This window comes from Callorhinus ursinus, unplaced genomic scaffold (assembly GCF_003265705.2).
Source record: "Callorhinus ursinus isolate GAN/ISIS: 27379988/994484 unplaced genomic scaffold, GSC_fseal_2.0 scaffold34, whole genome shotgun sequence".
Classification (NCBI taxonomy): Eukaryota; Metazoa; Chordata; class Mammalia; order Carnivora; family Otariidae; genus Callorhinus; species Callorhinus ursinus.
The window spans coordinates 6,392,681-6,415,725 of record NW_027397096.1 but is presented as its reverse complement, the minus strand read 5'-3'; the positions used below and the strand labels follow the sequence as shown (position 1 = coordinate 6,415,725).

At 55.4% G+C, this 23,045-nt stretch overlaps 3 protein-coding genes across 6 annotated transcripts in view; 1 reads left to right on the top strand and 2 right to left on the bottom strand.

Annotated features, from left to right (window-relative positions):
- MYO1D (myosin ID) overlaps positions 1 to 12,177 on the top strand; it is a 349,377-nt gene extending 337,200 nt beyond the window's left edge. For all 3 annotated transcript variants that reach the window (XM_025851229.2, XM_073879410.1, XM_073879409.1), the window contains one exon: positions 9,913 to 12,177. In XM_025851229.2, coding sequence (XP_025707014.1) covers positions 9,913 to 10,069 — 157 coding nt within the window. In that variant the 3' untranslated portion in view covers positions 10,070 to 12,177. The remainder of the gene's footprint in view (positions 1 to 9,912) is intronic.
- Positions 1 to 15,845, bottom strand: part of LOC112808224 (uncharacterized) — a 44,720-nt gene extending 28,875 nt beyond the window's left edge. Inside the window, exons 1-2 of one of the 2 annotated variants that reach the window (XM_073879417.1) lie at positions 14,516 to 15,845; positions 4,615 to 4,839 (exon numbers count right to left, since the gene is read on the bottom strand). The gene's annotated coding sequence lies outside the window, so the exon portion shown is untranslated. The remainder of the gene's footprint in view (positions 1 to 4,614; positions 4,840 to 14,515) is intronic. The other variant, XM_073879418.1, reaches the window with a different exon arrangement.
- Positions 15,846 to 15,849: 4 nt separating this feature from the next.
- CDK5R1 (cyclin dependent kinase 5 regulatory subunit 1) lies at positions 15,850 to 18,252 on the bottom strand. The gene is made up of 2 exons (XM_025851230.2): positions 17,724 to 18,252; positions 15,850 to 17,399 (listed from the first exon to the last, which is right to left on the bottom strand). Exon 2 carries the CDS (start codon positions 17,250 to 17,252, stop codon positions 16,326 to 16,328), a length of 927 nt encoding a protein of 308 aa, XP_025707015.1. The 5' UTR covers positions 17,253 to 17,399; positions 17,724 to 18,252; the 3' UTR covers positions 15,850 to 16,325.
- Positions 18,253 to 23,045: the final 4,793 nt, after the last annotated feature.

Below are 23,045 nucleotides of genomic sequence, written 5' to 3'. Positions count from 1 at the left end.
TTACATCTACACAAGGCACGCTACTAAGCGGTACCAGCCTTAGGTGGCGCTTATCTGTCTATATATGTATGTTTTCAGACTCAATCAGTCCAGGTGTTTTTATTTCCCCAAGAACTTCATTAGCGTGGGGCAGGAGCACCTCATAAGGGAAAGTTTGGATTTACCAAGCAAGGTAGCAAGTCTCTGTGCAAAGTGATTCTTTGGTTCCGAAGAGTGAGCATCCCTAGTGCCTGTTAATATGTCTCTGCACATAAACAGACCCTTGCTCAGAACGAGGTACCAGGGACATACTGCTCAGCAACCCTGCTTTGAAGATGCTCCAGGCTGGCCCTAGGTCTCCCCAGTGAGTCCCAGCCACTTTCTTAGTCATGTCTTTTTAAAAAACATTATTCCTTTTTTAGACATTTATGGAACTCCTATTTTGTCTGAGACACTGCACTAGGAGCTCTCTATAGGGGGCTGAAAAATACTCAGCGTTGCTGTGCTCAGAAACACGTAGTAAATAGGGAGATCAGCTCACAGGTATGTTCTAGTGACTGTTTTAGTGGCAGGATGCACAGGGGCGAAGGTTTGGACTCAAGCCTCGTTGCCTGGGTTCAAATTCTGGTGGTGCTGTGTGACCTTGGCAGGTACTTAGCCTCTTTGCACCTTATTTCCTCTTCTGAAAACGGAACTTCCCTCATGCAGTCATGAGGATCTCATGAATTGATATTTATAAAACACTAAGGAGGGGGCGCCTGGGTGGCTCAGATGGTTAGGCAACTGCCTTCGGCTCAGGTCATGATCCTAGAGTCCTGGGATCAAGGCCCGCATCGGGCTCCCTGCTCAGCAGGGAGCCTGCTTCTCCCTCTGACCCTCCCCCGTCTCATGCTCTCTATCTCTCATTCTCTCTCTCTCAAATAAATAAATAAAATCTTAAAAAAATAAAAAACACTAAGGAGGTACTATGTGCTTTCTTGGTATTGTTAGGTTATTATTATACACGCATACTTTGTTTCATGTGCTTCCCTTTATTATGCTTCATGGATCAGAGATGGAGAAGCACAATCAGAATTCTTGGAAGCACCTATACAGGCACACCTCATTTTATTGGGCTTCACTCTACTGCGCTATGTAGACAGTGTGTTTTCTACAAATTGAAGGTTGGTTGCCACCCCGCATTGAGCAAGTCTATTTGCGCCATTTTTTCTACAGCATTTGCTCACTTTGTGTCTCTCACATTTTGGTAATTCTCCCGATACTTCAAACTTTTTCATTATTATTATATTTGTTATGGTGATCTGTGATCCGTGATGTTTGATGTTACTACTATAATTGTTTTGGGGAGCCAAGAACTGCACCCATACAAGATGGTGAATAAGTAAATGTGTATGTTCTGACTGCCCCACTGACCATCTGTCCCCCACCCCCACTTCATATCTCTCTTCCTCCCTCCAGCCTCCCTATTCCCTGAGACACAAGTCTTGAAATTAGGGCAATTAATGACCCTACAATGGCTTCTAAGTGCTCAAGTGAAAGGAAGAGTCGCATACCTCTCACTGTAAATCAAAAGCAAGCAATGATTTAGCTTAGTGAGGAAGGCATGTCGAAAGCCAAGACAGACCAGAAGCTAGACCTCTTGCACCAAACAGCCAAATTGTAAATGCAAAGGAAAAGTACTTGAAGGAAATCAGAAGTACTACTCCAGTGAACACATGGATGGTAAGAAAGTGAAACAGCCTGACTGCTGACATGGAGAAAGTTTTCAGGGCCAGCCATAGCAGTCCCTTAAGCCAAAACCTAATCTAGAGCAAGGCCCGAACTCTCTTCAGTTCTGTGAAGGTTGAGAGAGGTAAGGAAGCTGCAGAAGAAAAGTCTGAAGCTGGCAGAGGTTAGTTCATGAAGTTTAAGAAAAGAAGCATTTTCCAGAACAGAAAAGTACAAAGTGAAGCAGCAAGTGCTGAGGCAGGAGCTGCAGCAAGTTCTCCAGGAGATCCAGCTCAGATCATTCGTGAAGGTGGCCACACCGAACAGCAGGTTTTCAGTGTAGATAAAACAGCCATCTATTGGAAGAAGATGCCATCTAGGACTTTCATAGCTAGAGAGGAGAAGTCAATGCCTGGCTTCAAAGATTCAGAGGACAGGCTGACCCTCCTGTTAGGGGCTAATGCAATGGGTGACTTGAAGTTGAAGCTCACATTGACCATTCTGAAAATCCTAGGGCCCTTAAAAATTATGCTCAATGTGTGCTCTACAAGTGGAACAACAAAGCCTCTGTGACAGTATCTGTCTTCAATATCGTTTACTGAAGAGTTTCAGCCCACTGTTGAGATCTACTGCTCAGAAAAAGATATCTTTCAAAATACAACTGCTTGCTGACAACACACCTGCTCACCCAAGAGCTGTGATGGAGATGGATCAAGGAGTAATATCAGCTTTCAAGTCGTATTGCAGAAATACATTTCATAAGGCTCTAGCTGCCACAGATGGGGATTCCTCTAATGGACCAGGGCAGAGTAAAAAACTCAAAACCTTCTAGAAAGGATTCACCATTCTTGATGCCATTAAGAACATTTGTGATTGGGGCGCCTGGGTGGCTCAGTCAGTTAAGCATCTGCCTTCAGCTCAGGTCATGTTCCCAGGGTCCTGGAATCAAGCCCCACATCGGGCTCCCTGCTCAGAAGGGAGTCTGCTTCTCCCTCTGCCTGCAGCTCCCCCTGCTCCTGTGCTCTCTCTGTCAAATAAATAACTTAAATAAATAAAATCTTTTTTAAAAAACATTTGTGATGCATGGGAAGAGGTTAAAATATCAATGTTAACAGGAATTTGGGACAGGTTGAGTCCCACCCTCACAGAGGACCTTGAGGTTCAAGACTTCAGTGGAGATGTGGTGGAAACAAGAAAAGTAGAATTAGAAGTGGAGCCTGGAGATGGGACTGAGTTGCTGCAATCTCGTGATGAACCCCGAGCAGATGAGGAGTTGCTTCTCACAGACGAGCGAAGTGGTTTCTTGAGATGGAAACTGCTTCTGGTGAAGAGGCTGTGAAGACTGTCGAAATGACCACACAGGATTTAGAATATGACATACACCTGGTTGATAAAGCAGGAGCAGGGTTCCAGAGGACTGACTCCCACTCTTGAGAGAAGTTCTGCTGTGGGTAAAATTTTATCAAACAGCATCACCTGCTACAGAGAAATCATTCCTGAATGGAAGAGTCAAACTTCACTGTTGTCTTATTTTAAGAAATCGTCCCAGCCGCCCCAGCCTTTGGCAACCAGCATCCTGATCAATCCACAGCCACCAACAGCGAGGCAATACCCCTCCACCAGCAAAAAGAGTATGACTCGCTGAAAGCTCGGGTGATGGTTAGCATTTGTTAGCAATAAAGCGTTCTTTAATTAAGGTATGCACACAGTACTATTTATTATACACTTTAATAGACTACAGTATAGCATCAACTTGTTACACGCACTAACAAAAGAAGTCATTTGAGTCGCTTTATTGCAGGGTCTAGAACCGAACCTGCAGTGTCTCCGAGGTATGCCTGTATTCACTTTTTTTTTTTAAGATTTTAATTTATTCATTTGAGAGAGACCGCGAGCAAGAGCAGGGGGAGGGGCAGAGGCAGAAGCAGACTCCCCGCTGAGCAGGGAGCCCGATGCGGGGCTTGATCCCAGGACCCTGGAATCATGACCTGAGCCAAAGGCAGACGCCTAACCAACTGAGCCACCCAGACGCCCCTATATTCACCTTTTTTAAAATTTTCACTTTTACCGTATTATAGTCAGAAGCCGGTTTCTGTGTGATGGTAATTCTCAGGTACCTACTGACCCTCCTTTTCCAGTCCAGTACCTCCTTCATGTGCACAGTATCACTTCTCTGATGTGCTGAGCACTATGAATACACATATACGCAAGCTGTTTAGTTGGGTTCAAATCTATGTTCTTTTAATATTGTCTGCTGATCTACATCATATGTTTTAGGAAAGCATATTAAGATCATTTTCTGTGATAGTAGACGTGTCATGAGTACCTTCCCGCTGAACTCCTCCCCGATAAAGGAAACAAAATAGTGAGTTCTTTCCCCAGCGGTGCATTTTGCCAGCCTTCCTGTGATTCCTGTTTGCCTTGCGTAGCTTGTTTTGTTTAACTTTTCTTTGTCGTGATTTAGAGGGTCTCTTGCAAATGGCATATAGCTGCATTTCTAAATTAAATCTGAGAAGTCCCTTTTAACGGGTCACATGCCTAGATTTACACACCCACGTTAGTGTTTTCTCATTCCCACGTTTCTTCTTGGCTGCTTTTGTTCCTCTTGTCTACCTTGCATTAGATGAAGCAGAGCGTCTTTCCCACTTCCCTCTACTTCTTCCAGACTTGTATGTATCAGTCGAGCATTCTTGTTTACCATTCATTTTCTTCACGCCTGTGCAGCTCTTAGGATGTCTAAAGTTCATCAGTGTCCCCACCCTCCTCCCAGAGGCAAAGACCCAAGTCCCTCCCTGAGGACCACCACCCCATCTGTCATGTTGTTGTTTTCCTGGACTTTATTTAGATCGGTGCTCAATTGGACCCCCAAAGTTAGTCATTTCCATTTATTATGATTATTATTTCCAGTGAATGCTTATTGAGATTTACCTTAGTGTCTGAGTCAGTCTTTGTTCTGCCCACATGCTCAGATGATTGGCTGGGTATAAAATTCTAGCATGATGATTACTTTCCTTCAACGCTTGGAAGAGTCTGTTTTCATTATTTTCTTACATTTGATGAGAAGGCCTACTCTTCCTTTGCAAGTGATGTGTCTTTTCCCTCTGGGTGTTCTTAAGGTTTGCTCTTTGCCTTTGGTGATCTGCATTGGGTTTGCTGTTCAAGAGGTTAAGAGAAGAAAGCTTGAGGTTTTAGGTCTTTCCTGGGAAACTGTTTTCCCACACAGCAATTCCTTTGCCACTTTGCCGGGCCGGAAGGCAGACTCGTGTGGCCTTTTTCTAGATCCCACAGCCTGCTGGGGCTCAGCCTCCTCCCAAATCTCAGACCCGGGCATGACTCCTGCCCAAGCCAGCACGTCCCCAGGTTTGGCGTCTGCTGGACCCTCCCTCTCCCAGCGGCCCCAGAGTATCTGTTTAGCCCCAACAAAAACAGAAGTAGCATTTCCGGAAGCCGGGTTTTGAAAGACTGGCCGTCTGTGGCTTCACACAAGCAGAGGGGCTTGCTTCCTGAGGCGAAACGCAAACACAGCTGCACACGCGGGCCCTAGCTGTCTGTTGGCCAGCGCCCGAGCCTTGGCGTTGGGGATCCGGGGGCACCCAGATGGAGAAGGGCCTGACTCTGGGGCCTGGGGTCCATCACGAAATGCTGACCCCACCTTTCATCACTTGGAGACGCATCTGTTTACTATTTGCCTGCGCTTGGGGCAAGGCAAGCTTCCTCCCACCACATCCGGCGCCCGCACTGGCCCCACCTCCTCGGGAACACCTCGCAGGTCCCCAGAGGCCCCGCCCCCCCCGCCCCCGCCCCCCCCCCCCCCCCCCCCGCCCCGTCCCCTTAGGGCGCGGTCATGCACCGCTCAGGCAGGGAACCCCCGCAACACCACGGAGAAGTGGCCCGCGCATTTCCACAGAGCGGGCCCATGGCTGGGCGCCTCCTCATCCCAGCTGCACAGGGCCGAACAGGAGGCGACATTTTCTGGGCCGATTCAGCTCCCAGGGAGACTTTGGTTGCCCTCTTCAGTGCGGCGCCTGCAAGAAACACACGGCTCGCGTGGGGACGCCCGTGGACGGGGTCTTGCCTTTACCCACAGATTTCTCTAATGAGGACAGGCGCCTAAACACAAAATGAAGGAGCGTAATTCGATAAAGGCCATTTGCCTGCAATGATGGCTTGGAACAGATGAAACAAGATGAGAGTCCCCGAATGCCAGAGTTTGCTGAGCCTTTAAATCCTGTAACAGAGGATGGGGAGGAAAGCAGCCCTCCCCTGGCCACCCCACTCCAGCGGCAGCTGTCGTTGGGCTTGGCATGCCCTCAGAGAGAGACACCCTACCTCCATCTATAAAATCTGCCTTCTTTTCTTTAAAAGATGAGGAAGGCACTCTAGCTCTGTAAAGATTTCCAGTGTGGTGAAGCTCCAGCCAGAGAGGTCAGCTGATCCTCCTGGAGGGCCCCTTCCTGGCCACCCCTGGGACCCTGCTACCGCTCTGTCTCCAAAGCAGGCACCAGAAACCCCTTGCTGGTCTTAAAACCATTTTGGTTGAGCCTGAGATGAGAAAAGAAAACATGGTTTGAGGGCAAGTTCTTATTTGTCCCTTTAAAATTTGATTTGATTTTTTTTTAAGATTTTGACAGAAAGACAGCGAGAGAGGGAACACAAGCAGGGGGAGTGTGAGAGGGAGAAGCAGACTCTCTGCAGAGCAGGGAGCCCAATGCGGGACTCAATCCCAGGACCCCAGGATCATGACCTGAGCCAAAGACAGACGCTCAACGACTGAGCCACCCAGGCACCCCAAGATTTGAGTTGATTTTAGAGCGCGCGCATGAGCCAGGGAGGGGCAGAGGAGAGGATCACCAGCAGACTTTGCGCTGAGCACAGAGCCCACACAGGGCTCAATCCCACCACCCTGAGATCATGACCTGAGCCGAGACCAAGAATCGGATGCTCAACCGACTGAGCCACCCAGGGGCCCCTACTCTTCTTTCAGATCAATCCACTCTTTTTGGTTGTTATCGTGGTAAAATACACAGAACATAAATTTACCATCAGCAGTGCTGTGCAGCCATCACCACCGTCTAGTTCCAGAATGTTCTCATCAGCCCAGAAGGAAACCCCATACCCTTTAAGCAGTCCCTTCACACCCCACTCCTCTGTTTCTGTCCCTGTGGATTTGGGTAGTCTGCACATTTCATGGGAGTGGAATTATACAATACATAGCTTTTTGGGCCTGGCTTCTCTCCGTTAGCATGTTCTCAGGGTTCATCCATGTTGTAGCCTGGGTCAGTACTTCCTTTTTATGGCTGAATAATATTTCATTAAATGGATATACCAGTTGGCTCCTTCATCGGTTGATAGATATTTGGATTATTTTTGCCTTTTGTTTATTGTAAATAATGCTGCTGTAAACATTCCAGTACATGCTGTTGTGTGAACATCTGCTTTCAGTTCTTCTGGATGTATCTCCAGGAGTGGAAGGAATTGCTGGGTTGTGTGGTAATAATTCGATGTGTGACTTACTGGGGAGCCACCAAACTCAATCCACATCATCTTTGTCCCCTGTCCATGGCTGTGTGGGGACAGTGCCCACGGATGTTGCTTAGCTCAGCTCTTAAGACCAGAGGCTGTTCTCCTTCCAACCCACATTGTTCTATTCTAAAATCATCACATGTAGCCCCTCACCCTTCACTTCTGCCCAAACCCCACAGCACCCCATGAAGACAGGCTGGGAATCAGCACAGGGCCGCTCAGGGAGATGCCAAGGGAAGGAGCAAGGAGCTCAAGCACGACTGTCACTTAAGTATGGAATATTCCTTTGCTAAGGGGCAGGCCTCCCTTATAGAACCATCCCATTTTACAGGCTGTCTGGCCACTTTCCCTTTGGGATGAACTTCATGGGCTGGGCATGCTTCAGCCCTACAAGGATCTCAGCCAATTGCGCCCAGCATTTATGAGTATTTGGAGTTGGCAGAGTTGCGGTGCTGGGAGGGAACAGTTCGCAGACCAGGGGACGCGAGGCCTGCACACCACGCTAGCGCCGCCAGTCCCAGAGAGCAGCCTAGCTAGAAATGCAGGTGCAGCCCAGCAGCACCAGGGGAGCATGCCCACATGCCCCCCGCAGTGTGGGAGCCCGGTAAGGCCCCTCGCTGCCCTCCGAGGACTCACATTCTAGAAGTGGAGGCCAGTACGTGTGCTGAGGCTGCCTAGAAAGGCTAGCAGAAATGCTTCCTGCCCTGCCCAGTGCGGGGAGAAGCCGACTGGAGCTCAGGTTCTCTGCGGCTTTTTCTCTCCTGCAGCCCCCACTCCGGGGGCTCATTTACAAGGTGAAGTTGGGCCGTTGTTACCTTGTTCTCCATTCTACAATAACCACTTGCTCTTCCATCTCCCACCAGCCTCAACCCTGCACCGAGAGTGCAGAGCAGATACCAGAGATGCCCAGAGCCTGAAAGAGGAAGGAAGAGTGGTCAGGGGCCACTCTCTATGGACACTGAACTCAGGACTGGGGAGGGGCTGGAGTCAGAAGGAGCCTAGTGAAGGTAGCATGACCCAATGGTACGAACACAAGAACGTGGGGGTGGCTGGTCAGTCCCATCCCCCCCCTCTGTGTTTGGAATGTGGCCCTTTTAGAGCCATTTCCTGAGGGCTTTGAGTCCCCCAGGTGACTCTAGAACCCACTGCATGCACACTACAGTACCATGGGGTGGGGGGCACAGACGCAGAAAGTGGGAGACAGAGCCTGTCCCCAGCAATGCGCTGAGGGAAGGACACATGCCCACCAGGAGGCAAGGGCAAAGGGGAGGCCTCTGCCAGAGTCAGAAGGGGGACATCCCCAGGGGATATAATTCCAGCTCAGAGGGACCCAGAGGCGGTGCCGGGTCAACCAGAGGGCCCAGGAGGCTGGCTGGCTAAGCAGGGGAAGGTGCAGGCTCCGGGTCCTAGAAGCATCTCCAGCCGCAGGCAGGGCTGCAGTGCCGGGGGCTCTGCCTGCCCTGGGCCCGCACGACAGTGGGGACCAGGAGCGCAGGGCCGCACCCCTAGACCCCGCCCAGCCACCCCGGCTCCCCCAGGAGCAGAGCCGTGCCTGAGTCACTGCCGCTGGTGGACTCTATTTTTATGTCCAAGTCTGCTTAAAAATAGCGGTCTAAGCCAAGGTTTTAGCTGCAGCTGACAAGACATTAAGTATTAGATACCTGATGCCCACAAGTGAGAACCACGGCTCTCCTCCTGCTGCACCGTCTGCCTCTGGGGCAGACCCGGGGGAAAGCAGGCGGCAAAGGGGCATGAGGAAACCTCGCAGCGTGCGGGCAGGTGCCGGGAGAGCTGGGGCCGCGCCTCCTGTGACAGGGCCTCACGCACGTGCCGGGAAGGCGCCTCGCTTGCACCTGGTGCGCCGCCAGCCTGCCCAGCGCCCGGGATCCGGGCCGACGCCACAGGCCCTGCTCCTTGCGCCTCTGGCTCCGAGAAAGCCGAGGGGTGCGAGCCGCGGCGTGGGGGTGTGCCAGCCCACGAGAGCACACGGGAGGTGCCCGCTGCTTCGCACACGTTTCTTGGCTCAGCAGATGGGTGGCGGCCCGCGGCAGGTGCATCCGCACTGGGGGTCCGCTACCATGCGGGCCTTTGGAGACCCCAAGTGGGAGAGGGCCTGCCCAGGGCACTGGGGAAGCAGGAGCCAGCCCCAGTTCTCCCGGCCGGGCCCGATGGCGGGCAGGACTGCCGGAAGAGCTTTCTCTTGCCAGGGAGAGCACGCAGGCAAGCATCTCCCGTCCGCCTCCGCCCCTCCCCCGCCGGCTGCCCAGACGCGCCTCCCAGGGCTCCCTGTTGCAGCCACAGACTACTGATCAGTAGCCCCGAATCAGAAGCCCGTGCCCCTCCCAACGAGTCCCCTGCTGACCTCTAACGCCCAAGTGACCGGGTCCCTGCCTCAGGCCAGAGCCCCGGTGGCTCTGGTTCGAGTGCATTCTGAGCTCTGGGCCAGTGCAGCAAGTCGGGTGCAGGCCCAGGCCGCAGCGTCAGCCCCGCTCTCTGCCGGCTCTGGCTTGAGGCTGCAGCCCAGCCCCGGTCTCTGCTGCCCTCTCCCTCTCCTGGGGCACCGCCTGTGCCTGTGGCCCTTGGGCCACCCACCAGGCCCCGGGGAGCTGGGCAGATGCGGGCCCAAGGGGCTGCCGGGGCCATTCACCCCACTCTGGCTGCCTCCTAACTGCCTGCTGGTCTTTCTCTTTTTGGTTCTTCCAGTGAGAAGCGCTACCTTCAAGTCAACGTCACCAACCCCGTGCAGTGCAGCCTGCATGGGAAGAAGTGCACGGTCTCCGTGGAGACACGGATCAACCAGCCGGAGCCCGACTTCACCAAGAACCGCTCGGGCTTCATCCTAAGCGTGCCGGGGAACTGACCGCCCACCGGGGAGGCCTCGCCACCCCGTCTGACTTGCTGACTCCCCGCTACCCCCCGCTAGAAATCAGCTCGCAAGGGTCCGCCGTGCTTGGGGCCGAGCCCCTCTTCTGCCGCCTCCAAGGCTCCTCCCCTGAGGTTTTCTTGCTGGCTTTCTGTCTTTGGTCTCCATCTTCCTCTGCCCCCACTTTCCACAGTCCTCACTCAACAAACCAAAGACCCCGGTGCCCTGCCACAGATCCCTGGGCTCACACCCAGACCAGAGCTCCCTGCAGAAGCAACTTGATGTCAGCGGAGGCCCCTGCCACCACAAATCGCCCCCCCACGCTGGCCAGGTCAGGCCCTGACCCAGTGACTGGCAGTTGACCCCGCAAGGGGTGGATGCGGTTTCCCCAACCCCAAACATGCTCCCCTGGGGGGCTTGGGGGAGATTGCCGGAGATAAGCTGGGGATGTAGCCCTGCTCTCTCCGTGAGCACAGCCTGCCACCCCTTTCCCCCAAGGGGACTTGGCTCAGAGATCCTTGGTGGAGCCCCTCTCCCCAGCAGTTAGCCAAGGCCATCAGGAGAGCAGGTTCACCTGTCGGGCTGGCCCCTTGGCCCGGAAGCCAGCGCTGGCAGAACAGTCATGCCCACCCCCGCCCGGGCCCTGCAGGCCACCTCTGCGGGAGAGAGCAGAGCAGGTGCTCCAAGGCCCATCTTCCTTAACTGCACGGCCTGGGCCCGTGGTTGTTGCACAGTGATGTGTGCAACACACAGGGCTGCGCCTCGGGTGTGGGGTCTGCTGTGCCCACACTCATGTCGGGCACACTGGTGAGAAAATGGGAGTTGCAGGGGCCAGGGAGCACTCTGGGGCGGGGGGACTGTCCGGAAGTTTTCCCTGACACCCCTGTTTCAGACACATTCGGAGAACAAGGACCAAGGCCGGAGGGGCAGAGTGACAGAAACAGAGTGGGGGGTCCTGGCACTGCAGGCCAGGCCAGGCTGCTCCCCGCCGCCACAACTGGGGCCCCGGCTGGGCCCAGCAGAAAGCACACGTGCCTCGGTGCCTTCCTGAGACCACTCTGCTCCGGAGCCTCGGCTGAGGACGCGGCCCCAAGCCTCTGAGCAGCCCGGGCTTCTGGGCCAGGAGCCTTAAAAGGAGAGATTTGGGACACTCCGTGTGGGGAGAGGGCTGAGGGGGAGCCCACAGCTCGGGAGGAGACTGGCGGGAGGTAAGAGAGGGACACGCTGATGTTTTTTTCAATTTCAGACCCAGACCCTGCCCACCCCCCCGCCCCACCCCCACCGCATGCTCCTGCACCGCCACCCTGAGCCCCCCGCAAATCACACCGAGTGCCTGCCCGGTCACCTAGCCGACCCGCCGGCTGGTCCCAACAGCCTGGTGTCCCCTGCGCACACACCCCCACCCCCCGACTTCCCAGGGCCCGCAAAACATTTGCACCATGTGCAGTTCGCAATAAAGAATCCTCTTGGCATCCTATCCTTAGAAACCCGTTCTCATTCTCGAAGCCTGGTCAGCTGCCTGCACCGCGCAGAGGTGCCATCAGCCTGGTTTAGCAACGGAGTTTTGCCAGTCACCTTGACACCAGTGGAACCATCCTAACTGGAACGGCGCCTCCTCTCCTTTCCACTCCTTTCCTCAAACTCCTTGCTTTACACTAGAGACGTGCACGTGTATGTTTGAGACACACCAAAACGGAACATGCCAAATGAGTGCCTTTCTGGGACTAGGGAGGAGGGGTGGGCGGCGGGGCCCTTCCTGCCGCCTTTCGGGGTTGCCTGGGGCTCCTCAGCCCAGTGCAGGGGCCTCCCAGCTGAGGGCCAGTCGACAAGCACTTTTTCTTGATGTCCTGAAAGAAGTCCCAGTGTGTAGCAACTGAAGAAGGCTCAAGCCTTCAGGGTGTGAGCTCAGTGGTGCCTCCAGGTGCTGGGGGAGAGCAGGAGGACGCGGCGACTGTATGCAATGAAGTGTTTCTCTTGATCTAATTAAATGCAGTTTTATGGTTTGCTGCGTTTATTCCTATTTTCCATTAAATTAACTTTATTTCTAGAGCATATTTTGATTTACCATCAAGAGCAATAAAGCATTAAATCTTATTTTTAAAGGTGTCCTGCTTATCTGTAATTGAAAACTATACCCACAATTGTGACATTCCAGCTGGTAAAAAGCTGCTGTCCCAGAGGATGGGAGGGAGCATTAAGCACAAATAAGGTAAAATGGAGGATAATTTACAGGAGGCTTTTCAACGAAAATATTAGACACCCAGCGGGGAGGCGGCGGAGTTCAATCGAAGCACGTCGTTCCACCATTTTGAGGCCCATGCGTTAGACTCAAAAGTTCACTGCGTTCGTGTTGACCAAAGTCGGAGCATGTATCTGTGAAGGACAAGCTCCGAGGCCTGCAGCGGCCTCTCCCCAGGCAGGCGGGTGGGCTGGGGACAATGGGGGTGGCAGGAGAAGCGGGAGGGATCCTGGACCTCTGGGGGCAGGGGCGGGGCAAGCGGCAGGTAAGCAAGCCCTGAGCCTCCCCAGCACCCAAGGGCTGCCCGGTCACCGTCCTTGGTGACAAAGAACATGCAGTGCGGCTTCTGTGACTCGGACCGAGGGAGACGCCCTGAATTAAGCCAGTGGCCCCGCTCACAAAGCTGACCATACCCGAGGGGCAACCTGGGGGTGGCAGTGCCTTCCCGGCGTCCAGGGGCACCTCGGGCCGGCAGCGTGCAGGCCCTGGGGAGCCTTGAGTCCACACTGCCCTGGACCCTGAAGCTTAGGCTGGGGGCGGGCGCGGGCGCAGGCACGGACGCGGACCACTGGCGGTACCGCCGGTAGGGGGCCCACCCCTTGCCACAGTCGTGGCCTGGGGTGGTTGCTTATTTGGGAGCCCCAGGGGCTGGATTCCTCGCTCTTGCAAACCTGCACCAAGCTAAACTGGCAGGGCTGAGCCACGCGGACACCACTCCACAGCCGCCGGCAGAGAAGCAGCCTCTGGGCCAGGGGCGCTGAGCAGAGCCAGGCCCAGGATACGTGGGGGCAGCGGCCTCAGAGCCAAGCTCCACGAGGGAGCCCCTGCGGGAGCCACAGCACCAGCCCTCACCGGGCCAAGCCTGGGCCTGATCTACCCCCCACCTCCGCCACCGGTCCCAGTCACCCAGCTCTGCCAAGCCAAGCCAAGCCAAGCCCGGGCAGCCTCTGAGGAGCAACTCCCACCCCGCCGCCCAGCTAAGCCTGAGTTGACTTAACCTGTGCTTCTCTCTTAATCACCTTAACTTGAACGCAGGGGTTAAGCCCTCTCCCTGAGCCCTGCCCTGCCTTCACCCACCCCTCCCCTCCCCCATGATTCAAATCCAATTATGTTCCGAGCGCAGGAATCATTTAGAAAAGGGGCCCCCCCAAACTGCTCGTGAATGACAAGAGGCCTATGGAATGGATGGTCAGTGCATTTTATTTAATCAGCACAGTACAAAAATAAATAAAAATAAGGGAAAGGGAATTAAATTACAGCCAAACTGAGCTTCATGACCTTGTCAGATTATAAACCACACATACTTACAAACACACTACACATACATACAAAATGAGACAAATATAAATTAATATTAACAATACCCACGGTTTGGTCAAAGAATAACTACAAAACGAATTGCACTAAGAACCAACATACACCGCACGTGTAATTAGCAGTTTCAAATATACAGCGATGAATAATTCCAAGTGGAAAAAAATGGCACATTTTCTTCTCATTGCAAGTTTAACAACTGCTGGAACAAAACTAAATTCTAATAGCTGCATGGAAAGAATATATCAACCCTTCAGGTTTACAAGAAAAAGAGAAAAACCAAATCCTGAACTATTATTCCTGTGACTGGTTCTGTGCACGGGTGTAATGTTCACGGCCATCTGTTCTAAGATTATTTTTCTTAAGACACAAAATGCTCCTGGTTCGCATGCACAAGATCACTGTCAAAGCAACAATGAAAGAATAAAGGGTTTGTTTTTTTTTTCCCCCGTAGGTTAGTTTTTTTTTTTTAATTGTTGTTCTAAAAGTAGTCTTCATAGCAGCATGTCAAATGGGTTCACTGCCTGCACACTTGAGTCCATCAGCTCCTGCACCCAGGACTGACCAGCGCAAGGGCGGGGAGGAGGAAGGGGCAGGCTTCACACTGGGGGGGGGGGGGGGGGGGGCGCAGCCAGAGACTGGCTTCCTTCGTCCCCCAACCACTCCTGAAATTTGCACCTCCTCCGAGAAATAAAAAAATAAATACGGAGAAAGAGAAGGAAACACACAAAACCGGAATCCTGGGGATGCAACTGAAGTGCAGTCTCGGGCCAAGTTCGGCCGCCACCGAGAAAGAGCGACTACGGACGCGCACCCCTCCTCTGGAGACTCGGCACCCGAACCTCCCTCTTTCGGGCCACCAGGGCCTGCTGCCCCCACGGGCCTCCTACCTCAGGTCACACGTGGCGGCAGGATCTGCACAGACGGGCTGTGTGACAACTCCGACCGAGAAGAGGCGCGGCGGCGGCGGCAAAGTCTGTGCCAGCAACCTTCCAGCAGGTTCCTTCCAGCTCCACATCAGATTATCTGGCAGCCCCAGGAACGGAACGGCTCAGGCTCAGCGTGGGCCCAAGGCGCAGCTGGGGCTAACGCGATCCCAGCCCAGGCAGGCCCTCCCCCTCTTCTCCGGGAACACCCAGGCCGGTGGCCCGGCTCCAGGCCTCTTACACCGGGACCTCCGTTTCACAGCTTTCTCTTGTTCGTGTGAATTTCAGTAGTGCTCGTGCTGAAACCAGCAGCCACCTGGAACCTAACCCTATGTCAAAGGACCCTCTGCCTTCCCCCAGCCCCCTATTCCAGCACTCCCCGGGAGGGGGAGGGGGGGCATGGGGACTGGAAGAGAGAATTCCCCAGAGCGTCCTCACATTGGTCTTTGTTCCCCAAAGCTGGAGTGATGGGCCACGGAGTAAGGCTCGCTCCCTTCTCCCGGTCCTCTCCCAAGTCCCAAGCCACCAATCTGGGAGAATTAGAAAGGAAATTGATTAAGTACACATCGTGTGTTTTCGCAGCCACGAGGGTAAGGTGGAAACCCAAACCAGCAGCTGCAAATGATCAGGTGCAGAATCAGCAGGCTTCCGAAGCAATCAGGAGCGCTACTCCCGTCTTGGAATTGTCTCCAAGATCCAGTGGTCTCACTGGGCCTTGCGGGGCAAGGCTTCGTCTTCAGAAGAAACTGAACTGTTTGGAAACAGCTTGAAATGAACAGGGGTGGGGACAGGGGGTACATCATTACCACATCGCCCTGATCCCTGACATCACCCCCCACCCCGGCTCTGCAGAACGAATGTCATGCACCAGCAAGAGGCCTTAGCCCTCAGGTGGGCACCGGCTGGTTTCGGGCACGACAACCCCACCCGCCCAGAAGGCAGGCTGTTGGTAATGGGCACCTGCAGCTGCCCTGGCCTTCACCACAGGGTGAGTAAGCTGCATTAGTCAAATGAAAGGTTCACCCAGGAAAGGAGCTGTCCCTAGCTGCACCCCACCCCTTTAGCTGGGACCCAAAATCAAAGAACTTAATGAGTCAAACCAGCTCCTTAACCCAACACTGCCAACAACGGCTGGGAGCGGGGGAGCAGGGGGCTAGGGGGCAAGGTCCATGTCTTCACTAAAGGAAAGCCCTTCTCCCTAAAAAAAGAAAAAAAGAGCAAACCAGGGTGGTGCATGGTCAAACGACAGGCCCCAATCTTTGTACCAGGCCAGCTCCTCCTCGACTGAAGAGTTGCCCCACAACCCTCCTCATGGCTCGGTCGGGGTGGCCAGCTCCACAGGCCTCTGGGAGAATGGATGACCCAAAACAAGAGCCAGGAAAGGACCCCCAGCCGGGAAGGCCAGTCGCTCCCTGGGCCAACCGGCCAGAGGCCCCCCTCCGGCTCCCGCGCCAGGAGCGGTGGACGGCCTCGCCCGCCCCGGTCCCGCAAGGGCACAGGTGGCAAGAGGACACACGGTCCCCTGAATCCCCCGAAGTCGAGAGGTCAGCGGCCCGGGTGGCTCTGGATACATCTGAGTGTTGCACAAGGTTCGGGAGTTCAAAAGCGCCCAGAATTCTTGGCAGGGCTGAAGAAAACCCCAAGGAGGGACGGTGGGAAGGGAGAGGCCCTTGGTGGCTTTGCTAGACACATACTGTACACAGAATCTGATTTGCTTAATAATAAATTTTTAAAAACGAACTGAATCCTTGAGCCATGATGCGGGCCACGGGGCTCACCGATCGAGCCCGAGGAGGAGCCGCTTCTTGTCCTCCTGACCACTCTCGTTCTTCAGGTCGGAGAACACCTGTGTGAAGTAGTGTGGGTCGGCGTTGATCTGCAGCATCTTGGAGCTCATGAGGTTGATGACGGAGAGGCAGCGGTCCCAAAAGGCCTCCTTGCAGCTCTCCACCAGGAAGGGCTTGAGCGGGTAGGAGATCTCGTTGCCCATGTAGGAGTAGGAGAGGTACAGGCAGGTCAGCAGGATGGCCTGGAGCTCGTGGTCCGAGCCCACCTCGGACGAGATGACGTCCCTGCAGAGCATGTAGAGGAAGACCACGTTGGCGGGCGTGATGAAGCCCTGGTCCTGCCAGCCCTGCAGGAGCAGCGAGCGATCCACGCTGCGCAGCCAGAGCACAGGGTCCGTGGGGGACAGGTGCTTCAGGCGGTAGCACCGGCGGCACAGGAACTCGCCCAGGCAGCGCAGCAGCTCGCTCGTGGACGCCTGGACGATGACACGTTTGGGCGTCCCTGCGGAGCTGAGGGCAGGGTGCGGGGCCTTCTTGACGGAGGAGGAGACCCCCCCGGTCTGGGAGCCCGAGAGCTGGCCGGCAGGGGGTGCGGGCGGCTGCGCCGGTGGGGGCTGGGCGAACGTGGACAGGTTGGCGCACGACAGCGACTTCTTCAGGTTCTCATTGTTGAGGTGCGTGATGTTGTTCTGGTAGCTGCTGTTCGGCTGCACCTTCTTGGAGTTCTTCTTCTTGGCCGACACGGCCACGATCCTCTTCCAAGGCAGCACGGAGATGATGGAGTGCCGCTTCAGGTTCTTGTCCTTGGCGTTCTTGCTGTTCTGCACGGCCGTGTAGTGGCCCACCGTGGCCGCGCCATCCTCAAACAGCGTGGCCTTCCGGTAGCTGGGGGACAGGGACAGCACCGTGCCCATGGTGCCGCTGCGCGCCGGGCGGGGGCCCGCGCCCCTGCGCGCCCAGCCTGCCGGCCGGAGGCACAAAACAGCTCAGCGAGCCCGCGGCGGCCCCGGGCAGGAGGCGGGGGCGCTCCCGGCTCCCGGGCGCGTGCTGCCCCTTCGGATCTGCGTGGAAAACAAGATGGTTCTCAGCACCAGGCGGGGCTCGGCGCCGCGCTCCTCCACCCGGGCCAACGCGGCCCCCGCGGACTTGGCCCCGGCCCCGCGCCCCCGCGCCGCAGCCCCGCCGCCTCCACTGCGGCACCCCCCGCCCGCCTGCCGCGGCCGCTGCGGTCCGGACGGCAGCGGGAGGGGCCCGGGCGCCGGCGGAGGCGGCCGGGGCGGGGGAGGGTGGGGGGTATTGGGGGACCCCCGCCTCGACACCGCGCGCGGCCCCGACCCCGGCCCCGGTTCCTCGGGGGCACGGGCGGCCCCAAGGCGCAGGCTTACCCGGCAGGCGGCGGCGGCTCCTGCGCTCAGCGCCCTCCCTCCGCAATGCGCGCCGCGGCTCGGGCCCGCGGTCCCGGCGCTCGGCGGGGCTCGGCGGGGCTCGCGCTCCGCGGCGGCGGCTCCGGAGCTTCTGTCCAAGGTTCTGCAGGCGCCTCGGCCCCGCCTCCCGCCGGCCGCCCTCGCCGCCGCCGCGCTCCCGTTCCCGCTCCCGCCCCGGCGCGCACCTCAGCGGCCTCCCTGTCGGGGGCGCGCGCGCGCGCGGCCCACGCGCCGGCCCGGGCTGGCCTGCTCCTGCCTGGGAGCCGGGCCGCCGCGGTCCTCAGCGCCAGCCCCCGCGCGCGGTGCGGGTAGGGATGCGGCCGCGAGCCCGAGCGCCTCTACTCGCCGCACCCCATCTAGGACCCGGACTCGAGCGGTGGCGGCGGGTACCCGCGGCGCCGGCCCCGCCTCGCCTCTCGGGGCCGCTCCTCCCGCACCACTCGCCGCCCGCTCTGCGCCGCCGCGCCAGCAGCCGCCCGGCCGCGTGAGAGTCCCCGGCGCCCCGCGCAGCCGAGCTCGGGCCGGGCGGGGGGCGGGAGGGGGCGCGCCGGGGGCGGGGCCGAGGGCCGAATCCGCCCGCCGCCCCGCCCAGACACGTGCTGCCTTTGTTCCCGCCGCGGCGCCCGCAGCCGCGGGCCGCGGGGGCGCTCTCGGCCGCGTCCCCGCCCTGGCGACGCACGGCCCGCCCGAGCTGAGGTTGCCGCGCGAGAATCCATCCACGGAGACCGGCCGGGGCCCCGAGATCCCTTCCCATTAACATCCTTGTCCGGCCGGGAAGAAGCTAGGGACTCGAGGAGGAAGGTCCTGAGCCGGGGCGGGGAGGCGGAAGCCTTTGCTGAAAAGCCACTCGCATCCCGATGGGCTGTCCCATCGACTTTCACGTCTCCCCTCCGGGGCCTCTATTCCCGCACCTCAGGTAAAGGGCCGGAGCCCGGGTAAATAGAAATCCAGGCCAGAGAGGTGTAGGCAGTTCTGGGGCTGGTCCACAAAACAGCGACTGGCTTTCTAGCACCCACCTGGCTGGGAAAGGGCTCTGAGGCCCCCCGGGGGGGCCGCTGCCCCAGAGACGGGCCAGCCCTTCACAAATGTGACCTCGACATTTCCACTGGCCCCTTATCAGTTATAGTAAAACTGAAGCCACTGCTCTTCCAACCAGCCTCTGATCCTCTGATTCCGATGTTTTTCCTGCTAACCATGTATCATTTGAAGATCTGGTGCCAAACTGTAAAATTCTGAATCTAGTAAGAACAGTTCCTCTCACAGACAAGAATTCACATCCTTCACAAGAGCCATTCTTCATTTGTTTTTCTTTTAGTTGGTTCTGGAAACTGAGTTGCTCACAAACTGGAGAAACATTAGATTGAAACCCTATTTTAATCCAGATTATCACCTCTGGACCAAAAGATAAGGAAGCAGTAATCCAGATTACCCAATTCCTGGCCTCCTGGCCACTCCGGCCTGCGAGGCTGTCAACCTGGGCCCACTGTGCCGGTGCTGCCCACGGCCCTACGCAGGACAGTGCTGCTATCGAGTCAAAGTGCTAGAACGCGTACATGTACTACCCAGCTGTTTCTCTGTCAATAGTGGCAAGTGAAAGCTTTAGGGACTTTGGTGACACGGAATGGAAAATGCATTGTTCTGTGCGGCTGCTTGTGAAACATCCACAGCAGCTGTCATCTTAAACTTAGATGAAAGCTGGCCCTTCGCTCAACAGGGCCCTCCCTCCCGATGTTCCTCCGTGTACCTCGGCCTGCTCTTGAAATGGAGCGGTCCTCAACCCTCCTTCCCTATTAGTAAGGAGCTTGAAGAAGTAATCTATTCCAGGTCCCCTGGCCCAATGACTCTCTTTCTCTCCAAGGCAAAGCCTTTTTCCCTCCAGCCCCTGGTGGAGAGGCCCAGCTCCCAAGTAGGCCTTTGTCCATACTGCCTCTCAAGGTCCCCTTCAGATTCTGGTGTTGAGCAAAGGTTAAATGCTTTCCATTTCACAAAATATGCCCAGATTTCGAAGCCTATAAGCCTCCCCTTACTTAGATCCACCCTGGTACCTGTACCTACAAATTTCAGTTCCAGCTATTCCAATTCATGGCAGGCAGTACCAAGGTCCACTTTACCCCACTTGATTTCCCAAACCAAAGCAGCAGGCACTTGCCCGGACCTTTTCCAGGCTGGCCACACTCTGGTATCCTCTCTTGCCTTTGTCCAGCCAGCCTTCCCTAGCACCTTCAAAAGAGCTCTTTGCATTACTACCTCAGCCTCCTCACACTTGCCAAAGGCAAAGCCATGTTTGCAGCACAGCATGAACGACATGTGCACTGGCAGCCCGCTTGCCAGTGTGCCTGAGGAGAGGGGTTGTCTGGAAGTCCTGTCCGCCGCCCTGCCGTGCCCACTGTTTCAAGGCACCCACCACCACCACCACCACCACCTTCAAGCTCCTGTCACAGCTCCAGTGCAAGGCAAGGAAGAAAGGGCAATATTCTGCCGGAAACGGCAGAATCAAGGCCCAGAATGCAGACCCAGCTGAATGAAGCAGAGCTGTTTTCTTCCCAGTCTTCAGAGAACTGCAGGAAAGCACTCCAAACCCCATCATTGATTAGCCTATTGATCCTATGGCCTATCTCTAGCTGCCAGAAGGGCCAGCCTGCTTGTTATCTGCTCTGTTGGGCTGATATTCCCATGTGTCACCAGAGAATCCCTGTCCTCTGTATGGTCCCATCCCCATACCACCCTGTGAGAGAGAAGACAAGGCCCCGGCCAGCTCCCTTCCAGAAAGGGCTCCAGATAAAGCAAGGCTAAGCCCTGGCTTCTGAAACAGCCGTGCTTTGTTCCTTCAGGGATCACAGAGCAGCATCTAGTGGCCCTTCCGGGCAGCACAGATTATATAACTAGCACGCAGCAGTGCTCCAGAGCCAAGCGCCTCAGCCTCTGCTCCCAACACCATCACCGTCTCATCAGCACACAAGAAAGCCATGACACATGAGGGCTGCTGCCAGGAAGGGTCCCTAGGTAAGGAAGCCGGGCCCAGGCCAGCCTCTGGGCCACCCGACCCACTCAGCTGTGCCCAGACCCAGCTCCCTTGAGGCCAGAGAGGGAAAGCAGCCCTGGAGGTCTAGAGCAGCATCATCCAAAAGAATATAACATGGGCCACAAATGCAAGCCACATAGGTATTTGAATATTTTTGAGTAGCCACATCATAAGAAAATTAAAAAAAAAGAAACAGGTGGATTTTAATAATATATTTTATTTAACCCATTATGCTCAAAATATTGCACATATATATAAAAAAATTGAGCTATTTTACATTTTTTTCATACTGTCTTTGAAGTCTGGTTTGTTTACATCTGCAATGCATCACACTTCGAACTAGCCACATGTCAAAGGCTACGTGTGGCCAGTGGACAGCACAGGTCTAGAGGTGGTCGTCAGACCCACAAAGGGAGCAGAGGAAGGGCTGCTGCCGACTGAGCCCCTCAGGGCAGCCCTAGGCTTGGGGAAACCACCCCCCCCTTCACCAGCTACAGGGCTGGATGCCTTGGGGATAGTTCTAAGGGTCCCTTGGCGAAGCAAAATTCTTCCTGCAAGTGCAACTATAGAAACTATACAGAGATTCTACAAAACTGAAACAAAGTAACAAAGTGGCTGGGACTGGAGTCGAACGGTGGTGAGAGCTCCCCCCTCACCCCTAGTTGGCCTTAGGGCCCCTCAGAAGAACCGCTGCCAGGGTCTGAGGGGCAGTATGAAAATCACTGCTTTTGAAGGTTTCAACAAAAACAAAACCACAACTGAGTGTCAGGACTCTCCAGGCACTTGCACTGGTAATGACTTCATACAACCCTCACACCACGATTCCCCACCAAGGAAGCAGCAGAGGCTCTCCCAGCCCAAACCCCCTGTCCTCACTGGACCATGTTGCCCTGGAAGAACAGAAGGATCCCTGCACACCACTTCCCATTTCAGACCTCACCGACCAATCTTCTTATCCAAATCCCTCCACTTTACCCCAGATCTAAAGGTCTCCCATGAAGCAAATGAGGTACCAGAGCTTTGGCCGGTCTAGAAGGCTACAGAGCTGTGTGGACTTGATCAGAAGCCCTCCAGCACTCAAGAAAGGACACTTTTTGAAAAAAAAAAATTTTTATTGGAACTCATCTGAACATCAGATATACCTGGTGTTGGTTAGCAAGAACCGTTTGTACATTTGATATTGATGGTGCCAAAACCAAAACAGTGACTGGACATGATGGGGAGAAATGTTGAGAACAAAAACCTGATTTTGGAGAGGAAAGTAAAAGCCAGTCAGATTCAGTGAGGATGCAAAACCTGGTACAACAAAATCCTTTTACAAAATACAAATTTATTACGAAAACCTGGAAGGATAATCTGAGAAAGGGAAAGAAAGAGAAAAGGAGGCCAGCAGGAAGGAGGCAGGAGGGAGGAGGAGAGGAGACAGCTGAGGGGCAGAAGCACGGCTGGGCGCGCGGGGGCGCTTCTAGAAGCCTACCTGCCCGAACGGCACGGCAGCCCCTCTCCGCGATCCGACCATGACACAAAGCGTGCTGAGACACAGTGCTCTACCCCCCAGCCATGTGGTTTCTAAGAGGTAAATAAAGCAGCTCCCTGGGAGGGGGACATGAGGTTGCTCGAAAACCCAACAACAAAGGTTTAAAAAAAAAAAAACAAGCAAGGAAAAAAGAAAACCCACACCCCACAGTCTCATTTCCAATGTTCACTTGTTTAAAAAAAGACTAAATCCATCTGACAGCGGAAGGAGTGCGACAGGGAGAGAAGCTGATGGGTTTCAGACAGCCTGACTCCCCTAGAGGGCAAGGAGGGGGGAAGAGAGACAGCGGACGGTCTCCCGGTTGAGCGGGGAAAGAGAAGGGACAGAGAGAAGAGCAGAGGAGAAGGGCAATTAAAACACTGACATCTAATCTAGTTTACTGTGTTAAAAAGAGCCACATGCACAGCAGGCCCCCTGAGGGCCCACACTGCTCCCGTGTGGCCCCGGTGGACACGAGCTCCCGGCCTCAGCCCCATTCCTCCACAGGCCGGCGTGGAGCTGTGCAGGGGCGGCGGCGGCGGGCCCTCTGGCCAGTCTGCTGGAGCCATTGTTGGGGGGGGAGGGCGGGTGACAGGCCTTGTGGCAGGGGAAAGAACACCAAAATGCCTCGTTTCAAATAAAAAAGAAAATAGCAGTCTATACACAGTTGTTTGTTTTGGTTCAGTACAAACAGAATAAAAAGTCGTTGCTTTGATGGTCAGGCAAACACCCAATTCTGAAGAGG

Coding starts and splice junctions, on each gene's coding strand:
- CDK5R1 (XM_025851230.2), bottom strand. CDS start 17,252: ATGGGCACGGTGCTGTCCCTGTCCCCCAGCTACCGGAAGGCCACGCTG.